The following is a 21,917-nucleotide window of genomic DNA, read 5'->3' on the forward strand; positions in this document are numbered from 1 at the left end:
TACAGGGGTTGCGATACAATATATTGCGATACATTGCGATACTGTAAGCAAGGCGATATATTGGGATATTTCTTATTTTAGGAATAGGATATATATATTTTTAGGAAAGCGGTCATTAAGAACACACCACCATATGCAAATCTTAGCAAAAATTAAATAAATAAAAATAGTTTAACCAGAACACACTGCAGAACACACTGGGATCAGCATTTGCAATAATCAGTCTCTATAACATTCAACATTACTGAAGCACTTTTTGTGCAGTACGAGTAAAGGGGGAAATATTCAAGTGCTTGCATGATTCTTTAGTTAAATGTATGTATCAAATGTATTTTATAAAAAGATAAAAATATATATTTATAGACTCTACTTTAAAGTTTCACAGTTTAAGTTTACAATTGTGACATACAATGTCATAAGATTTGATCTGAACAAAAAATGACATCTGCTTAATATCAATGAAAAATAAAGTGCTTGCAGGATTCCTAAAGAAAACAAAACAAGTGTAAAACAATCAAATAAATACAGACGTTAAACATTCTCAGAACTTTTCAACTTGGATTTCACAGGTTTTTCAGTTTGTATTTATGTTCCGCATGGAATCGACATTACCACAAAAGCCCAAATGGCGCCACACCGAAACGAGAACTGGAACAATTCTTTCATCCTCCATTACTGGCAGCGAACTATATTAACGCTAACATTAGTGGAGTGCCCTGATGCTAGTATTTCCTGTCACTGTTTAAGTTCATCAGGGATGAAGACTGATATCTAGCGGCCGGGATATGAACTCAAAACGAAACAACTGCCATGAATCTTGTATGATTTTTTTAATTTTTATATCGATATTCTATTTTGGAGAATCGATACAGTATCGCCAAACAAAATATCGCGATACTCACGTGTATCAATATTTTCTTACACCCCTACCACGTTCAGCACAAGATTTGATTTATTTAACTGGACATCGGCCATGTTTTCTCTTCTTTCAGGGCATTTTGTGCTCAGTGGCAGTGAACCGAATGACTGAAAGCGGCAGTAACGTTTACAGTAAAGCCCTTCACAACCTGTGCAGCAAACCTGTAGAAATATCACACTACATATTTAAAAGATGAAGAGACCTCAGGATGTGATTGACACACACCCAGCATCACATGAAGAGCTCTAAACACACACCACATGCATGCATTACGCAGTCAGTGTGCTGTAGAGCCCGGTTCAGACTACACGGTTCAGGTTTTGTTTTTCAGTTACGATAGTCACTGTGCCAGATTATACGATTTTGACTCCTTGATGACGGAAAAAAATTAAACACGCTAGACTTTGTGTTGACGTGGCAAAGGATCGCAGACTTGGCATTGGCTGTCGTCCACTATGACACACTACACGAGATGAAACTATTGAATTGTGCGTCCCGATGCCCATTGTCCCCACGACACCCTACGTCCAAGCAGATCGTGCCGAAATCAGGGTAAAACCGTGTAGTCTGAACCAGGCTTTCGTAAGTGTGGCAGTCGATTCATAGAAGCTTTCATTAAAAGTGACGGCTGAGAAACTCTGATCAGCTTTAAGCACTGCATCCCACCAGTGCTGGGTCCTGACCTTCATGTGCTCCTGTAACTGGGCCTCGTGCTGGCGCGAGAGCTGCTCGTGCTTCCGCTGGAACTCGGCAATGAGGATCTGCCGCTGCAGCTGCTGCTTGTGTTTGAGCGCTTGTGTCTGCTCCACACGCAGGTCCATAGGGATGGCAGCAGGAGGAACCCTCACGGGCAGAGCAGAACTCAGCTCCACTGCAGAAACAAGAAAAAAACACACTGACGAGACGAGCGCAGAGACACAGACTCTAACAAGCCCAAAGACTAACATCAGATCAGACTCGGCCACAGAAAACACAACATCAGATCAGAGCCATGCAGCAGTAAACAATCCACTGCTGCTGACAGGCATCACGTAAGCAAACACACACACAAGTCCAACAAGAGTGTTGTGTTTTTGTGTCCATCTCAGAAACATCTCTGTCATGACATTTTTACTTTCAGTGCTGCTAAATTACAGAAAACTACTGATGAACAAGCAGCAGCACAATCACACAAGATTTTCAAATACACGTGGATAGAGGTTCCACACACACACACACACACACACACACACAAAGAGTAAACAAACACTAAAAACAAAAAACCAAAAAAATCATGACAAAGACATTGGCACAGGTCAGATGCAGAATGAAGTTGAGCTCACCACACGCCTCTGCAGCACGAGCACGTTTGTCTGTGTGTTATCTGTTTCGGTGTGTGTTTCTCTGTCTGTTATCCGTGTGTGTGTTTGTGGCGCAGCTCCTGTCTGCCTCCGCTGCAGTTGCTCTCTAACTAACGCTGCTCTGTCAGCGCTCACACAGTCTCTCTGACTCATGACGTCACAGAGCCGTCCCAGAGACAATGCTGACACGCTTTACTCTCATCTGGCATCCTCATCTACTGCTGACACACACGCGCACACACACACACACACAGATAGACACACGTGTACACACACACACACAGACAGACACACACACACACACACACAGAAACACACAGCGCGTTTTACATTGCCATGGGGTGTTGATGCATGGACTCAGCAGTCATGCAAATGTTTCTCTGCTACAACAGCTAAAAGTAATGCTGTCTTCACAAGCTATCAGAGTTATCGTAAATAGTTTCCTAGTTGGAAATTGGACAGGAACAGCCTCTCAAGTCGCATTTACAACTGGGAAACTCTTGAGATCATTTTGATTCTTGAGTTTACGAGTTGGGCAGCCATAAACTTTAAACATGGTGGAGGAGAGAAACATAGCCGTAGTAATGTAAGTTTTATTCCTTTTTCCCTACAACATCTACATTGCTTTCTCTTGTTGTTACAGTCATTCACATTGACATACAGTATCTCACAGAAGTGAGTACACCCCTCACATTTTTGTAAATATTTTACCTTTTCATGTGACAACACTGAAGAAATGACACTTTGCTACAGTGTAAAGTAGTGAGTGTACAGCTTGTATAACAGAGTAAATTTGCTGTCCCCTCAAAATAACTCAACACACAGCCATTAATGTCTAAACCGCTGGCCACAAAAGGGAGTACACCCCTAAGTGAAAATGTCCAAATTGGGCCCAAAGTGTCAATATTTCGAGTTCACCAGAGCTTCACAGGTTGCCACTGGAGTTCTCTTCCACTCCTCCATGATGACATCACGGAGCTGGTGGATGTTAGAGACCTTGCGCTCCTCCACCTTCCGTTTGAGGATGCCCCACAGATGCTCAGTAGGGTTTAGGTCTGGAGACATGCTTGGCCAGTCCATCACCTTTACCCTCAGCTTCTTTAGCAAGGCAGTGGTCATCTTGGAGGTGTGTTTGGGGTCGTTATCAATGTTGGAATACTACCCAGTCTCTGCTTCAGTATGTCACAGTACATGTTGGCATTCATGGTTCCCTCAATGAACTGTAGCTCCCCAGTGCCGGCAGCATTCATGCAGCCCCAGACCATGACACTACCACCACCATGCTTTACTGTAGGCAAGACACACTTGTCTTTGTACTCCTCACCTGGTTGCCGTCACACACGCTTGACACCATCTAAACCAAATAAGTTTATCTTGGTCTCATCAGACCACAGGACATGGTTCCAGTAATCCATGTCCTTAGTCTGCTTGTCTTCAGCAAACTGTTTACAGGCTTTCTTGTGCATCATCTTTAGAAGAGGCTTCCTTCTGGGACGACAGCCATGCAGACCAATTTGATGCAGTGTGCGGCGTATGGTCTGAGCACTGACAGGCTGACCCCTCACCCCTTCAACCTCTGCAGCAATGCTGGCAGCACTCATATGTCTATTTCCCAAACACAACCTCTGGATATGAGGCTGAGCACGTGCACTCAACTTCTTTGGTTGACCATGGCAAGGCCTTTTCTGAGTGGAGCCTGTCCTGTTAAACTGCTGTATGGTCTTGGAAATCTTCTTATAGCCTACGCCATCTTTATGTAGAGAAACAATTCTTTTTTTCAGATCCTCAGAGAGTTCTTTGCCATGAGGTGCCATGTTGAACTTCCAGTGACCAGTATGAGAGAGTGAGAGCGATAACACCAAATTTAACACACCTGCAACCTTGTAACACTAATGAGTCACATGACACCGGTGAGAGAAAATGGCTAATTGGGCCCAATTTGGACATTTTCACTTAGGGGTGTACTCACTTTTGTGGCCAGCAGTTTAGACATTAATGGCTGTGTGTTGAGTTATTTTGAGGGGACAGCAAATTTACACTTATACAAGCGGTACACTCACTACTTTACATTGTATCAAAGTGTAATTTCTTCAGTGTTGTCACATGAAAAGAGATAAAATATTTAGGCACTGTCAGCAAGTCTTTATATTCATGCACAGCATGTCTGTCTGAAGCAAACACACCGCTCCAGAACCCAGACAGAGACGGACAGCGAATGAATGACCGTCACACAATATCCTTCTCTTCATTCACTCAGAAAGTCCCTGAAGACACAGCAGTGTTTCATTATCAATCTCTCTGGCTGTTTACTCATCTTCTGATGGTTTATTTTCAGCTTTAAAGTGCGTGTAAAGTCAATATTAAATGTGTGTTCTGAGTTTGTCACACCACAGAAAGATGTGTTATTAACCACCCAGCCAAATTTGAATGCTAAAAAAAAAAAAAAAAAAAAAAAAAAAAAAATCACCAAGTAAATAAAATAAGGTATCAAAATCTTGAAAAAATAAGCAGGATTCTCTGCTCTCAAACGCTGGGGGCGTGTCCACTGGCAGCGCTGAAACCACGCCCACTCACGGAAAACCTGCCATCCCTCTCAACTGTCTTCCTCTAGCAGCTTTTTAATAAGGAGACCGAGCTGTTTTGTAAATGATCGCAACCAGGTATTATGCATTTACGTGACGAAGGCATAGCTAGCAAGCAAACTGTAGGCTGTAGTAACTAACGGTAATGACAGTAACTTGCGATTGAGCCATGAACCACTGATGCTAATGCGCTCTAGTTATTAGGTGTGTTCGACTTGAAGCAGCGCTGTAGAACGATCAGTGTATGACATCAAAGTACCGCGAGAGCGATTCGAAAGCATCAGGAGCGTCTGCTCTCTGTAGCTCTCACTGTACTTTGATGTCACACACACCGATCGGTCTGCAGCGCTGCTTCAAGTCGAACACACGTCTAAAGTGTTGAGGGGGAGGGGCCATGCTCGGTGGCTCGATTACATCATCGAGTCCTGATTTAGCCCCACCCAAAAAAGTCCTGATCACGAAAATGGTGAAAAACTGTTTAACGGTCTAAGGCCACAATTAAGTACAGAGCTGGGTAGATTACATACAAATTGTAATCAGTTACTGATTCCAGATTGCATGACAAAAATTGTAGTCAGTAACGTAATCTGTTACATTACACATTTTAGGTAATATAATCAGATTACTTTTAGATTACTTTTGATTTAACTCGTTTATCACATTGATTTAAATAGCATTATCTTGTACCATAATGATGTAAAAAATGCAAAGAGTAAGAAAACTTGTTCCATTCATTGTAATTTCAAGTGCATTAAACATTATATTACAGTTTCCCAAACTAGGGTTCGTAAAGGAACTGCAGGTGGGTTGTGAGTTTAATGAAAAGCTGACAATTAATTAAATCATAAAAAAAAAAAAAATTAAAATAAATCATTTTAAAACAAACTCGCTTTTTTTTTTATTTAATTTTTTTTTTTATTTGAACTCCCTTTCGAGGAAAGTCTCTTCACTTGGCGGCCATATTTGCAGCGCCTCCAGTCAGCTCATACAAGACAATCTTAATGAACGGGAATCCTGAAATCTCAAAAACTGCTCGCTGAACTCACATTATGTCAAATCAGCAACAAAAATCTGAAATTAATTGCCCCATGAATGTTGTTTCTTATACTCAAATAGCATTTAAAAAGCTTATTTCTCAGGCTAGATCAGGCAATGTTCATGCAGAATCCTAACCTGCTTATACTGTGCATGTGCATTAGCAGGTCTAGTCAGGTTTCTATGGGAAATTTGACTTTCATTTCGAAGGTGGGACTATTCCTCCATATTGCGTGTTGCAGTTTCTCCCATTCATAAGTATAGGAGTGAACAGTCTTTGTGTTTCTATAGTCTTTGTTTTAAATAAAACACTTACTAAAAAAGATTAAATATTTTTTATTTACCTGCATGCCATGTGATCATTAATCAAAGAAACCGTGAACATGCAAATGTGATACTTAATTATACAAATATTTATTTTAAAATCTCAGGGGTACTTAAATAATATATTTGGTGAATAAGGTTTATATGACAAAAAGTTTTGGAATGCCTGCATTACATGTATCTAAGAAATAACGTGAATATGTGCATTTTAATTAGTTATAATTAATAATACATGGTTAAAAAACCTACAGAGTAATAATTCAAATAAAAATGAATGTGTTCATCAGTAGTTGATGCAATGTTGAAACCCTTCTTATACCTGAAATGATTTTTGTAAATCCAGTGGTCACCCGACTAATGACTGATCTTTGTGTGAATGTCCGCAAGACTGGACTATTTATACATATATAATAAGTATATATTCAGTAGACTATTTTAGAAAGGAAAATTTAAAAGATGAAAAAGAGAAATTAGGGGGAATCAATGATTTATGAATAATTTATTGCTATTGTGTAAATAATATGTAATCATGTAATCCATAAAAAAGTAACTGTAGTCTGATTACGAGTATTTTAAAATGTAATTTACTCTGATTACAAGTACTTAATTTTTGGAATCTGATTACGTAATCCAGATTACATGTAATCAGTTACTACCCAGCTCTGAGTACTACATAGTTCACAGTCTTTGTAACATGTTTCAGCAATGCATTTCTAACATTTATAATGCGTTTACAAACAATTCTTAGAATTGACTTTACATGGACTTTAAAGCCGGGACACACCAAGCTGACTAAAGCTGACGGTGTTGTCTTCTCGCGTCAGCAGCGTCTGGATCAAAAGCAGCGCTTGAACACACGGCTCAGACTACAGCAGACTGCAAACTAACATCTGTGTTCTGCGTGAGCGGAGTTATCTGTCTATATCAGCAGCTATCAATATATTCGTCATTTAAAAGGAGAAACTGAAACGGATATACGAGATAAACACAGATATATACGAAATGCAAACAAAGCTATCTTATCTTTTTGAATATCAGTTATGTTGATAACTTTCTTCATTTTAACTGGCTCATGTTGTTATTAAAATATTGGCATATTGGAATGCCTGGGAAAGATAACGCAACATTAGAACAGCCCTCTGTCTGTGCAGCCTTCATTTACTTACTCGTTTTCATCACTTTCGTTTTAATTCTCGTTCACTGACTCTTTCGCTAAACTGAACATCCAATCAGAGTTTTCATTCGCACCGATGTGATTCAATATCTCACGAGGTGTGGAGCACACCGATCAAACAAACCAGCCCCACAGACGCTCACTGACGGCCGTCGGCTTGGTGTGTCCCGGCCTTTAGACAAAGCGTTGAAGTGTTTCCGTGAGATCAGCGACATCCAATTCAAGACTATTTCACAGATTCTCAGAGATCAGTGATTAATCAGCAGCAACAGCATCTAAAATTTTAAATAACAAAACTGATCTGAAATCAGCATGACCCTGACGCCCAAACAGGACTTCATTTGGACACAAATAACTGGAATCAGTTATTCCCTGCCGATCTTTCGGCTTTCCGGGATGTTGGTGGTCGTGTTGCGTAACAGTCTGACTGTTTCCTGCGCAGAATAATCCCTCGTGTTGTCAAACAAGCTCCACCAGACGTCTGTCAACTTAATGGCTCAATGCTGCATGTAGTCCTCCTAGTATCTGTCTCTCTCCTGGTTATGTTCGCTTCATATTACTGGGCTATTTCAGGCCCACAATGTTTAACATTTATGCATTTAACATTTATGCATTTAGCTGACACTTTTATCCAAAGCGACTTACATTGCATTCAAGTTACAGTTTCTACATTTTATCAGCTCTTGCTTTCCCTGGGAATCGAACCCATGATCTTGGCGTTGCTAGCGCCACGCTCTACTACTTGAGCTACAGGAAAGCAATGTTTAATGTCTGCAAACTGTTTTGATGTGTCTGTTCCTGATGGTTTGGTCTCTGCTCGTTAGCACTAATGGGTGTTGGGTGATGCGAGGGGCGGCCGATCTCGTTTCTGTCAGGAGATCTGTGGAGACTAAAGGCCATTGCACACGGAGTCCGAATTTTTCGTCCGAAATTTTCGCACGTTGAAAAATAAATACGACCTTACGTTTTGTCAATCACGTTTGCACACTGCCTCCGAAATGTTCGTCCGTCAAAAAAAAATTTGGATCGGGTTCGATTTTTTGCGTTTTTCGCATCCGTATAAAGCATTTTGAGATGCTTTGAGAAGGTGTTTTGACAATTCAGAGCCACCGTACAAGCGAAAGCCAAAATCCAAAATAGTGTCAGACAAATTAATACACTTCGTCTTGCAGCACAGAGCACTTTATGACAAACAAATTGCGGAATACAAAGATACAGAATATAAAGAACTGCTGTAGCCTATTTTTTTATGCCTGGCGCGCACCTTTCCGATGCCGCAGTTCGGTGTGTGTGTGTGTGTGTGTGTGTGTGTATCCATACCTCAGACAGTCTCTGTTCAGGATAAATTGGTTCACGGAAATTGGTGGTCTTCTTTTTAATATGTGGATTCAGTATCGATAGCAAAGTATCAAACTGAAGCACTGACATCCTGAAATAAACTTTGAATCTCTCGGGATAATCCCGCTGCTCTTTGATGAGGAGGTGGAACTCTCCTTCCTCTCTGCGCAATCTAAGGATTGGATGGACCTAATATTTCCTTTTTCTTTTTTTAAAAAGAGAGAGGACAACAAAATCATCCTCACTGCTTGAAGACATTTTGTATAGTTTTGCGAATTTTTTCGCAACGGATTAATTAAAACGCATCGGACTCAGTGTGCAAGGTCTCTGTGCGTGACGAATTGTTAAGATTGCGAATGCGAAAAAACGCATGCGAAAATTTCGGACTCAGTGTGCAGAGACCTAAACAAGTGGCTAAACTGTTGAGCATGTCATTAACTACATTAACAAGCCATTAGAACCAGAACAGAAAGTAACATGTTCATTTCTGCAGGACAGTGCAAAGACAGAGATCTGCAGATTGTGTTGTTTTTTTGTAATGATGAGTTGTGATACATGAGGGGCGTCTCAAAGACGTGAACCCCCTCAGCGGTGCGGCAGACTTGAACTACTTTATTGTGGTGCTGCTTTTGTTGGCAACATTAGTTACTCTGCAAATTGCAACCAAAAAATAATTGCGGTTGAGTGCAATTACACACACACTCTCACTAGGGCTGTGCGATTAATCGAAATCGAATCGCAATCGTGATTTGAGCCGTTGTGATTTGCTAACCGCAAAGCCTTGTGATGTGGACGCAATATTACTCCGTTCCAGAGTACATGCATGACTGCCAGCCTTGAGTGACGGTCTTATTAACCAATAGAGTGACCTCCGTTCTCCCCAATCAGCACTGCTCTAGCCAACTGCGTAAACGCCCACCATTTAAAAAGGGTCAGATCGATAGTTAGGCAAATTAAAACTAAAGACAAACGTTTGTAACTTTAGCTTCGAAATGACAAACAACGAATAAGAAAGGTAATTTGCAAGAGCTGCGTCACAACGCATATCAAAAGCTCCCTTATCGGTTCTGCTTTCAGTACTCGAGAATAAGAGATACATTTTTAGATGTTTTTATTAGTAGGCTACATGAACGTTATCTTACACATTTGATTTCCCCAACAGATTAATTTGAAATAAGTTTATAATGCATGTTCTCTAATTCAGAAGACTGTACACACAGCCGTGTCTCTGAATGCTTCTCATACTCGCTCCGCTCTGCCCCTCGCTGCGCGTCTCCCGCGTCTCACGGACGAGCCGTTTACACGCAACCGGTCTCGTAATGCTCTTTTATACTCTCGTCCACTCGTGCCTGGCTCCAAGTTTAAAGCGAATCTAAATTAAGTTTAACTGCTTGCCAACTTTCACAGGGATGAAATGAAACATTCAGCACATTTCCCACTTGTTCTTAAAATCCCAAATACTTAAAAATTAATAAATTAGCCCGTGTAACATGTAATACTTTAATAACTGACTAAAGAAATATAGTTCTTTATTTATAAAAAAATAAATAAATCTTTCCTGTGAAATTCAGTAATTCTGTAAAAGTAGTAATACCATTATAATCTTCCCTGCAGAAGAAAAAAAAAAAACAATAGAAAATGTAATGGATTTAAGGGTTATGATGGGAATTGTACTGGTTTTAATGTAAACTATAATGGTGTCTGCTGGTATTTGATGCATTCTATTGGTGGGATGTAATCTAGCAGATGGCAACCAATAGAACAACAGTAATTCCTATTGAAATAATCCCCAAAACAAAAAGGTTTTTATGGAAACTAAGAATTTCTGTGATGTTTCTATCGTTTTTTTTGTTTTGTTTTTTCAGCAGGGTAACGATACTCATAATGTGTTGCACATTATTGACAATATTGAGCTGAAGCTTGACTTTGCAAATTTAAAAATCGCAAATCATATCGCAATCGCAATATCGGTCAAAAAAAAAAAATCTCAATTAGATATTTTTCCCCAAATCGCAGAGCCCAAACCAGGGCTTGAAAGTGGAAAAAAAGTCAATTGGTTCACTCCGAGCAGTATTATATATTTTATATATAATACTATATTTTAACGTTTCCGTTCCTGCGTTCCTCTGTATTATTACCGTTCCGAAACTCGATCGAGTAGAACAAATAACGGTTAATACCGTTATTTTTAAAATTGTCTTTGCCTATTATTATAATAATAATAATAATAATAATAATAATAAAGTACAGTGTTTTCTTTACACAAAAATAAAAAGAAAGAAAAAAAATACAGAAAGAGATGGTATCTTAACCCGCTGCGCTTAGTCACAGCCAATACAGCATCATCTTTCCTAGATTGTTAAATGTAGGCTACTAAACAAAAGAAAAAATCTATTAATGCTTTAAAGCAGTGGTCTCCAACCCTGCTCCTGGAGAGCTACCATCCTGCAGATTTCAGCTCCAACCCCAATCAAACACACCTGAAGCAGCTAATCAAGGTGTTCAGGGATACTTGATCATTACAGACAGGTGTGTTGCAGCAGGGTTGGAACTGAAGTCTGCAGGACGGTAGCTCTCCAGGAGCAGGGTTGGAGATCCCTGCTTTAAAGGCATTAAAGTATTTAAGATATAAAAATGTTTGCTGCAAATTGTAAAAAAAATTGTATAAAATTGCGTTTTGAGGGAAAAAAAACAAAGGCTAAGCTGCGTCGCATTTTATTAGGCTATTATTCAGAAATGAAGAAGGCTAAAATGCCGGTAAATCAAAAATGTTTACAAACATTATAAACACAGTTATTAGTTTCTCTCCACAACAAATCCTCTAAACTTAAGGATATAGCCTATAGGCTATAAAAACGTCATTCCAAAAACAAATTAAAGGTGAAACTGATGCCTATCTCTCTCACTCGACACGAATCCCAATGTGTCCATATTCTTGACGTATAATAAAATATTATTCATTGGCTTTGACTTTCATCGACGTAAAACATCATCCTTCACTTCGGCAATATCAGCACAGTGGTCACGCTGAATGCAACAGATTGGACAACGGAGCACTGTAACTTTTTACACGTTTTTTTAACTGTATTAATAATGTGTATTAATAATGTTTAATAATGAAAAGGCTGCAATGTCACAAAAAAATGTGTCTTTATGCGTGTGAGGCGCCAGCGCGATACAGATGCAAGACATCGTTCAAAACTGTCAAGCTATTGCAAAACAAATAAAACTGTAAAATAAAACTGTAAAGCTTTTGCAAAATAAAGAAAACTACTTTCTGCCGTCTCGTTTTCCTTTCCGAGAATGTTGGAATGCGTCAAAATGAACCGTGGGCCTAACTCAGCATATTTATTTTTTCTTTCGTTTTGTTAATCTGTCAATGATTTACGTGAAATATATTTAGTGTATAGGCATATATATTCCTTTTTATGTAAGCCTATAGTTTTCTTGTGTTTTCTCCATTCACAGAAGCGCTGCAGCTGTGTAAGATCTGTTGAAACTCTAACGATTTGTGACGATTTGTGCTAACCTGTCAGATTTTGCTACCTACCATTAAATCAGATGGTAGCAGAATTCATTGGCATTGCGACTAGAGTTCACAGCTGAGCGCGGGCGGGCATTTCACTCGCTGGATGCGTCAGCATCACATTTGCATAGTCTGTACTACTTGAATTCCTGATTGGTTAACAGCAAATTTCAAATATTAAATAACGATAAAATAACGTTATTAACCGGTTAATGGCCATTTCAAATTTTCGATTCTGTTCGGAACTATAAAATTTGATTTAGTTTCTGTTTCCGGTTCTGTTCCAGTAAAAATTTCATTCGTTTCCGGTTTTCGTTTTCGTTCCTTGAACCGGTTCAGAGCCCTGGCCCTAATACACACTCTCTCTCTCACACACACACACACACACACACACACACACTCTCAAATACACACCCTCACACACACACACACTCTCTCTCACACACACACACACTCTCTCTCTCACACACACACACGCTCACATACACACCTTCACACACACACACACACACACACACACACACTCTCTCTCTCTCACACACACACACACGCTCACATACACACCTTCACACACACACACACACACACCCTCACACACACACACACACACTCTCTCTCTCTCACACACACACACACACACACACACAAGAAGAGCTGGTTTAATTTCACTAAGCGTTATGGTAATTTTCACGCTGCTGTTTTGTAACGCTAATGCACATCTGTCTCCATCTCTGTTCGCTACTTAAGACCTCATCTATAATTCAGTGCGCTAAATCTAGGCGTTACTCTGGGATGAAATTAATATATCATAGAGAGCTGAGAAAACAATGATAAATTACAAACCGACAGACAAAAATAACAGATAAAGATGACAGACAATAATCCAGATACATCACAGCTCCTACATTTATGCAAAAAAGAAATGTAAACAAAATAAATATCTTCACACATTGGCAGTTGGTGCAGGAACACTGGAGATGACGGACGGCAGATGATGCTGATGTTTGACCAACATGATGAACAAACAGGTTCATTTTTACAGGTCAAAGTGTCAGATTTTGTCCCCAGTGGTGACTCGGTACCAAAATGTAAAAAGAAACAAAAATGTCCTTAACATCTGTCTAATTGAAATATCGATGTGGTTTGACTGGACAAATATTTGACAATGAACAACTAGAAATATAGGCTGTTTCCTTCAGTTAAAAAAGTTAATTTATATGGCTATTCTAACAATCCACAATATTTAGTAGTATTTTATTTGTTTTGTCTCTGCTGTCTGTGACAAGCAAGCACTGCTCTACGCCGCAGCATTCCTGCTGGAGAATCGTCATGAAGCGGTAGACAGTTACCTGTGGGAATGTGGTCAAACGCCGACGGCTTCAGAAGCTCCACAGTCTGGTCCATCTGAGAGTCTGAGACAGAGACAGAACGTGACTCAATGGCAAAATATTCTCTCCAGAGTCATTCTGTGGAAATACATGTTTTGCAATCAACACACAAATCGTAAATACTTCATATTTTCAGTAAATTATCAAGCAGTGAAGGAAAAACTGGATTTCTCCCGCTCTAACAGTGACAGCTGGTGATTTAGTTTCTCCTTCGTTGTTTGTTACACTGTGGCATGTTAAACTGTTCTCAACAATCATGCAGGTTTTTAAAGTATGGAGACCTTTACAGTGAGTCCAGTGACAGCAGCAGTGCGGTAAATAACAGTGTAAGTGAACAGTACACTCCTGCAGCAGATGGTAATTACAGAGAACATGAAAAGGCTTTTCACTTCTTCACAGCAGCCCAACACAGCAAGACACAGCTATAAATAACCAGAGAGAGAGAGAGAGAGAGAGAGAGAGAGAGAGAGAGAGAGAGAGAGAGAGAGAGAGAGAGAGAGAGAGAGAGAGAGAGAGAGAGAGAGAGAGAGAGAGAGAGAGAGAGAGAGAGAGAGAGAGAGAGAGAGAGAGAGAGAGAGGGGAGAGGGGAGAGGGGGGGGATGGAGTAAAGGCTTGAACCAGTGCAGCGGGCATCATCAGTATGCAAGCAGATGCGCAGACGACATTGTCCTTCCAATGAGACGCTCAACACAACATTCTGAGCTGAACGCCTGCTCAATCTCCGTTCAATCTCTGGCTCTTTTTACCAGCGATCATTAGCTTGATATTTACCACACAGCTTTTTCCCTTTGTAACGCAACAACAGAAGCACTGGCTCGGGTTTCCACCCAGAAAGGGAGAAAAATAACAGGCGATTTCCCCAGGGCAGCAAATCCTCCACAAGCTTCTATTTTTGGGAAATTTCTAAGGACTAGACAACCCCGGGAAACTGCTTTGATGTTCATCTAATTAGGCCCGATCGCAGCGAACGCAGAGGCATGCTCATCAGGGAATTCTGTTTATATGCGTGCGTCTATTTTTAGCAGGACGCAGCCCAGGTGCTCAGATCCGCTGCTGTTTACACGACGGATTGTGTTTGCTCTCTGACACACAGTACAGTTCTTAACAAGTCTGCTGATGAACCGAAGCGGTTAGGGTGAGCAGAGAGTTCAATATTACGAGACATGTTAGCATTTACAATGTAAAACTCCAACCCAGCCCACTTCATCTACTGCAGCTTAGTGTACGAAAGTGCACAGTGAGAAAAAGCATTTTATACAGCAGTCTGAACAAATGAGTCACTCATGCAGGTTTTAGTGAGTGACGTTACATGTGACCAAAACCAAAGCCTCATTATGCTAAGGTTAAAAAAAATGTTTACCACATTATTCCAGAAATGAGTGTATTTTTCCATTCATGAGGTGAAGCCCCAGACCAAGAACATGCTAAATCTGCTACTTTGTTCCTAAAGACCATACAGACTCAGTGAAAACATTGAAAACACTTGTGGACGTGTGATTTGCATGGGTTTAAGCTTGAATGAGAAACACGCATAGCCTGAAATTGATACGTGAAACTGATATGCTGTGGTTTTTTTAAACCAAGATAACTAAATGGATCACTTTGCATGCCAATGCGTTGGACTACTAACTCCATAAGAGAGCTGTGGTCAGGCATCGCCCCGTAGAGTAACAAGTATGAAACCTGAGCTCGGTTTCATGGAGCAAAGCACATTCAGAAAACCACAAGACAATAAAACTACATGTCAGCCTTGTTGTAGTCAAGAAAATGACAGCAGAACAGAACAGAGTTTCCAAAGTGGCATGCAAAACCGCAATTCCCAAAGCAAACATTCAGCCATCTACTGAGAGCTGCTTCTGTCCACAGCAACATCACTTCAACCAAAGGCTTTGACTGCAACAATAAATTATGTTTGCTGGTGGAGAAAGTACTGAAAACGGCCTAATGTGCTGATGCTGTGGTTTAGGGTGGATGTCCCTAGGTAATACCGATGCGATAAACACACACACAACCTTGACGCTAACACGCATTTTAGTCCAAATGTCAGGGTGTCACTGTGGGCAAACCCAGCTGATATGACCTTACGAAACACAGCTCACGAAGGCCGACGACGGCCTCCTCGACACTTAGACATTCTCTATGGCAAACAAAGACTTTGTTCTCTGTTAGAGTTTAAGTTTAACCCCCTACAGTTTTTCCTGACCAACAAAGACTAGCTTATAGACTAGAGACAACAGGTCTATAATAAAAAAAAAAGACTAAAGAACTCAACATGCTGAAGTTAAGCCTAACCCCGCTGTTGGTCACTCTGTACAGTCTCTCACACGAAAAACACTAACATCTGCAAAGACACACTATTCACGAGTGGCCACGTTCATGTGAAAAGGTAAATAATTGTTTTATTTTTTTCATACAAGTGCTTTAACTTAATCGGTGTACGTTAGCAGGCTAGAATGAGAGAGTGAAAGCATGTCAAGTTGATTAAACTCTGGCGAAGGCTTCAGCTCTGACAGAGCACTTTTGAGAGAAGAAAGCAGTGGCCAACATCCATTTACTTCCCAAATATACATTCAAAGGCCATCATGCATTCTGAGCTCAAAGTCCCTTCATCAGGCCTCTGGAACAGCTCCACATTCTGTAATGAAGACGCCAGTCACAAGAACAAAACTCTCATGCCAATAATAAACATGACTCACTATAACATTTTTAGAGGCCATTTCATCTGGTAAATGTTTGCTGTATTAATGCACGCTCACAAAGAGATACCATATGCAGATTTCGCTCTTGAAAATAATGAGATGTGAATAAATTGTGTTATATATGATGTTTTGATTATACATGGCAGGATTAAAAAGATCCTGGAAACACATGGCAGTGACATTAATGGTAATATATGAGAACATCCTCACTGATCTGGGTCAGATCCTGATTTAGCATCTGTGCTGTTCACTTTCTGTCAAAGGGGGCAGTTTTCTATTCTGCTAATAATCAGACAGACCTTAACAAGCCTTTCTAGCCCCACAAAAAGGAGAAAGAAACAGAACATCCAGCAGCTTTAAACACCATCCTGTGCATCAGTACTGATCGTCTGTTCACAGCACATTATACACAGCAGAGCCTCCGCAAAAATGTCAATCAACACCACAAAAAATGCACAATATATACAACAAATATTATGAATTATATTGCCACTGAGACTGACGTTTTTCTAAAGTAACACGGTACAAAAGCACCAATACAATATAAGAAAATGTTTCTGTGAATTTATAGTATTTACTTGTCATTGGTTGCTGTACTGTCACAATAATAGTTGCAGCATCTTAAACTGCTTGATCAGTGTGTAAAGAAGATCTGTTATTCATTTATTACCAGATAGCAACCATTATGTGTACAGGAAAATGAGCTGATATCATTAGGATCTTTACATCAGTGTCTTAGACAAATGACTGAAATGTCAAAAGGTAGGATGGCAGCGACGGTTCGGTGTAGATTGTAATTGGACCGGTCAGTTGTTGGCAGAACATCCAGTCTCCGTTCCTCCCTCCCTTCGGTCTTGTTTGTCCAGGCCGACCGCAATTAAAATCAGCACGCTTCCATGCGTGATCTGCAAACGAGGCTGGGGCGCTGGGAAGCCTTCCTTTGTTCAGAGTCTTACAGAGGAGCAAATAGCTGCTGGACAGAGCGCTGCGAGTCAGATGGACGGATCTGCTGTCTTCTGGAGGGACAGAAACAATCGGCACACTTGTTTGTTCTGCGCATGAGCGGGATCCGCGCGGATCTATAAATAGCAGCGAGTTAAGCTGCTGCAGCGTGGAGCAGGCTTTCAGTCCTCAGATAAATATGAACATGAGAAACGGATCAGAAGAGGGATGGAACTAATAAAACACGACAATCAGAGAGCTGCAGTTACGCCTGTCGCTTTTCATCGGCTCGCAGTCTGTCCTCACGACGCTGACAGAGCCACAGTCTGACCAACCCTGACGGATGATGGGAGTCCACATCACACGCTCAACCATGTATGCTAGAGATTATCAAAATCATGCAATTCATTAAATGTCCTTCATACAGGATCTTAAGCACCTGAATTGGCGAGAAGCAAAACTATTTCTGTTAAACATATAATAAAGAACATTCTTAGAAAAAGGAAAATTATGAACAGAGAGGACAAAATAAGAGAAAACACATTTAATTCATAAATTATTCCTTAATTTAAAAAATGCTCATTAAATCTTCATTGATTGAAAGGATGCTAATGCTAACCGCAGGCCATAATCATGCTAAAACAAAGCTACTGGACAAATCAAAACAACTGACCCAATGACATTCCTAATAAACACACTCTAACGTGCTTCATTATTATCACTATAAAACTACAGCAGGATTTCTGTAGCGTAACTGGCGCTTGAGATTGCTCCGCTGTGTTTGATTGGAAAACCCATTACATCATTAAACGAATCCGGGATTACCGGCTCAGGCCAGAAGATGAAACTCATACACAAACACAGATCTCCTACTTACATCAGTGAAGAGGCTTTGACCACTTCTGCTCCTTTTCTAACCCTAACAGCTTGAAGCCTCTTCATCTGCTCACAGATCTTATTACACACTGAGACACATACCTGAATGATTCTGGGAAGTCATGATGTTTGGAGCGGCTGACGCGTTATCAAAACTTCAGATCTAGTTCCAGCACAGCAGTGGTTTCTGCTCCTCGTCTCGACAAATCCAGCCAGTAGCTGTTAGAAAACAGAGATCCATGAACTAAAGCTCTTATTTACAGACTGGACTCACAACATCAAACACAAACCATCAATGAGAGAGAGCATCACACGTATGCCATCATTTGATTCTGTGAACAGCGAGATTAGCATCAGACACTGCTGTTAAAGTCCTCCAATACATTAAGATGAAGCTCTGCATCTCTAATGGAATTTATTAATGGTTTCTCATCTTCAGAAGGGACCTTTCACATGGACACATTCTGGAGCAGCTGTACAACAACCGCATTCGACAGTGGAAGAGAAAATAGCAGGGCTAACTTCCTCAGTTCAAAGGGCAATGCAAACAAATGAACGTGCACACACACACACACACACACTCGCTCACACACACACACACACACACTCGCTCACACACACACACACTCGCTCACTCACACACACACACACACACACACACACTCGCTCTCTCACACACACACACGCACAGAGACACAGACAGTGCTAATAAAGCTATTTGAATCTGAAGTGATCTCAAGGTCTTCCGGACCATCAGGTCTTGTGTGTTTCTTTCTCCTCCAGAAGTGACCTGTGTTTCTGCCCTCACCAGACGGACACCGGGGGGGTGGTTTGGGGCGCTGGGCTGTTTGGTGAAAGTCGGTCATGGAGCACATGTCTACTAATCTCCTGACAGTCTGAGGAGGGATCATAAAGCCTAAACAGATCATAAAGCCATCTGCCATCTCCTGAATCAACACCTAAACAAACAAGACACATCTAACAGAAGATTACTTATAGCAGCATATGACCCACACACTGAACATTAGCTAGAGCTTTGTTTTGATCTTCCATCTATTTTAAATATACGTTAGCTGCTGTTCCTTCAGTCAGGCATCTGATCCTAAAACAACCGCCAGTGCATCTGAACATCTCCTTAACACACTACATGAGTGAGTGTGTGTGTGCGTGTGTGAGAGAGAGAGTATGTGTGTGTGTGTGTGTGTGTGTGTGAGAGAGAGAGTATGTGTGTGTGTGTGTGTGTGTGTGTGTGCGTGTGAGAGAGAGAGTATGTGTGTGTGTGTGTGTGTGTGTGTGTCTGTGTGTGAGAGAGAGAGTATGTGTGTGTGTGTGTGTCTGTGTGTGAGAGAGAGAGTATGTGTGTGTGTGTGTGTGTGTGTGTGTGTGTGTGTGTGTGTGTGTGAGAGAGAGAGAGTATGTGTGTGTGTGTGTGTGTGTGTGTGTGTGTCTGTGTGTGAGAGAGAGAGTATGTGTGTGTGTGTGTGTGTGTGTGTGTGTGTGTCTGTGTGTGAGAGAGAGAGTATGTGTGTGTGTGTGTGTGTGTGTGTGTGTGTGTGTGAGAGAGAGAGAGTATGTGTGTGTGTGAGAGAGAGAGTATGTGTGGGCGTGTGTGTGTGTGTGTGTGTGAGAGTGTGTGAGAGAGAGTATGTGTGTGTGTGTGTGAGTGTGTGAGAGAGAGAGAGAGCATGTGTGTGTGTGTGTGTGTGTCTGTGTGTGTGTGTGGTTTTATGAGGACACAAATGTGTATAATGACATGGGTATGACAGAGGTATTACAATATGAAGGTGGTTTATGAGGACACTGCCTATGTCCCCGTAATTCAAAAGACTTAAAAAACATACTAAATGGTGTTTTTTTGAAAATCTAAAAATGCACAAAGTCTCCTGTGAGGGCTAAGTTTAGGTGTAGGGTTGGTGTAGGGCAATAGCACACACAGTTTGTTCAGTATAAAAACCATTATGCCTATGGAGAGTCCCCATAAACCACAAAAACCAACATGTGTGTGTGTGTGTGTGTGTGTGTGTGTGTGTGTTGAGTCATGGCAGTACTCCCTCAAGCTCATTCACAAAAACGGGCTGCTCGTGTCTAACCCGCCCATCTCGATCCGCCTCATCATTGGCCATCGCTCATTTAACCACAACAATCACACAAAACCAGTCCAAGCTGCTTCCGTCCTAACAGCTGATATCGATAGAAGAGGTTTTCTGAATCTGTTCGGTCGTCGTTAACGGAAGCTGCTGTAGAACCTCAGCGACCGAACAGCAGCAGCAGCGGCTCGTGATGCCGTCGGTGTGTCCGGTGTTCGCTCACCTGATTAACGGCAGTCACCTGCATTCCCCCGAACCGCGCAGAAGCGACAGAAACCCCGTCTGACAGACTCCGCCATACTGGATCTTTGATTCGGGAATCACGTGTGGCGGGGACTGAGAGGCGGGAACGTCTGACTGCGCGCGCGGTGACGTCACACTGATCAGCGCGTGCTGCAGATGTTTATTCAGGAGACAACATCTGTATTTGATGTGATGGATTATGGAATGTTTCTAGCCCTCATGATGTTGATTTATGTATATTATACTCTTCTTCTCTGATCCTGTGGCTTCACAAACTCTTCTCATCAGGAATCTCTGTAGACATAAACGATCCAAAACATTACAATATTATACAGTCATCATCTTCAGATCTGGAACAGCCTGTATTTTATTGAAGTAGAGACTTTTGTCTTTCGCTTGACATTCATTAATTTAAGGCTTGAACTGCTGGTTCTCCAGAGGAGACTGAGCTGGTTTCTCACAGGTGCTCTTAGTCTTGAGACACTGTTTAACCTGAACTGAGCTGGATGATGACATCACTGCATTCAATAATCAAATGCCTTTAACTGAAAATCTTTTTTTTTCATCTTTCATTTTACATTATTGACGCACTATTTTCCTTTTTTGATATTGTGCAGTTGCTTTGACACAATTTACATTGTTAAAAGTGCTATATAAATAAAGGTGACTTGACTTGACAACAGCAGCAAAGCAATAGATTTGAGTGATTTTCTTCTGCACTCCTAATGAAATAAGTGAAGAGTTCAGATGCAAAGCCTTTATTATTATTAAATACTTTATTAATCCTTCACAGGAAATTGTATTGTTACAGCAGCAACCACAATTCAGTCACAGATCTAACTAAGAACACATTTAAAAAAAAAAAAAAGAAAGAAAGAAAATCTTTGTGCTGTTTGAAATTTTCTTCTAAAATGAGCATTTGCTAAGGTCACAAAACTCTGGACTTTTGGTAGTACCTAGGATAGCAAAGTCCACTAAAGGAGGTAGAGCTTTTTCACATTTGGCTCCCAAACTCTGGAATAGCCTTCCTGATAACGTTCGGGGTTCAGACACACTCTCTCTGTTTAAATCTAGATTAAAGACACATCTCTTTAGCCAAGCATTCACATAATGCATCTTATAATCTTGTACTGCAGTTATATCTGATCAAATGTACATTATTATTATTCTTTAGCTTGGGTTGAACAAATAATTTCTGCTTAGATGGAACAGCAGCTACGCTAATTATGTCTCTATTTGTTTCTCTGTTGATTAACATCCCGTGGTAACTAGGAATGACAGAAGCTTCAGTCTGGATCCAACCCTTAAATGATCTGAGATGACCGAACACCTGAGAAAAGATGATGCCAACCCCTCAGAGGATGCCAACGCTCAGACAACATACACAATTAACAAATTTTGCCATAATTTAAATATATTAAGGTTCTGCAATATCTAAATATAT

General features: G+C 40.8%; 1 protein-coding gene across 3 annotated transcripts in view; it reads right to left on the reverse strand.

Annotated features, from left to right (window-relative positions):
- The window catches only part of LOC306879614 (histone deacetylase 4-like), a 38,388-nt gene extending 17,827 nt beyond the window's left edge, over nucleotides 1-20,561 (reverse strand). For all 3 annotated transcript variants that reach the window (XM_079432710.1, XM_079432709.1, XM_079432708.1), the window contains exons 1-4: nucleotides 20,454-20,561; nucleotides 18,246-18,362; nucleotides 13,588-13,650; nucleotides 1,603-1,790 (exon numbers count right to left, since the gene is read on the reverse strand). In XM_079432710.1, the coding sequence (XP_079288836.1) occupies nucleotides 1,603-1,790; nucleotides 13,588-13,650; nucleotides 18,246-18,267 (273 nt within the window). In that variant the 5' untranslated portion in view covers nucleotides 18,268-18,362; nucleotides 20,454-20,561. The remainder of the gene's footprint in view (nucleotides 1-1,602; nucleotides 1,791-13,587; nucleotides 13,651-18,245; nucleotides 18,363-20,453) is intronic.
- Between the last annotated feature and the right edge of the window lie 1,356 nt (nucleotides 20,562-21,917).

Source organism: Barbus barbus (genome assembly GCF_936440315.1).
Source record: "Barbus barbus genome assembly, chromosome: 13".
Taxonomy (NCBI): Eukaryota; Metazoa; Chordata; class Actinopteri; order Cypriniformes; family Cyprinidae; genus Barbus; species Barbus barbus.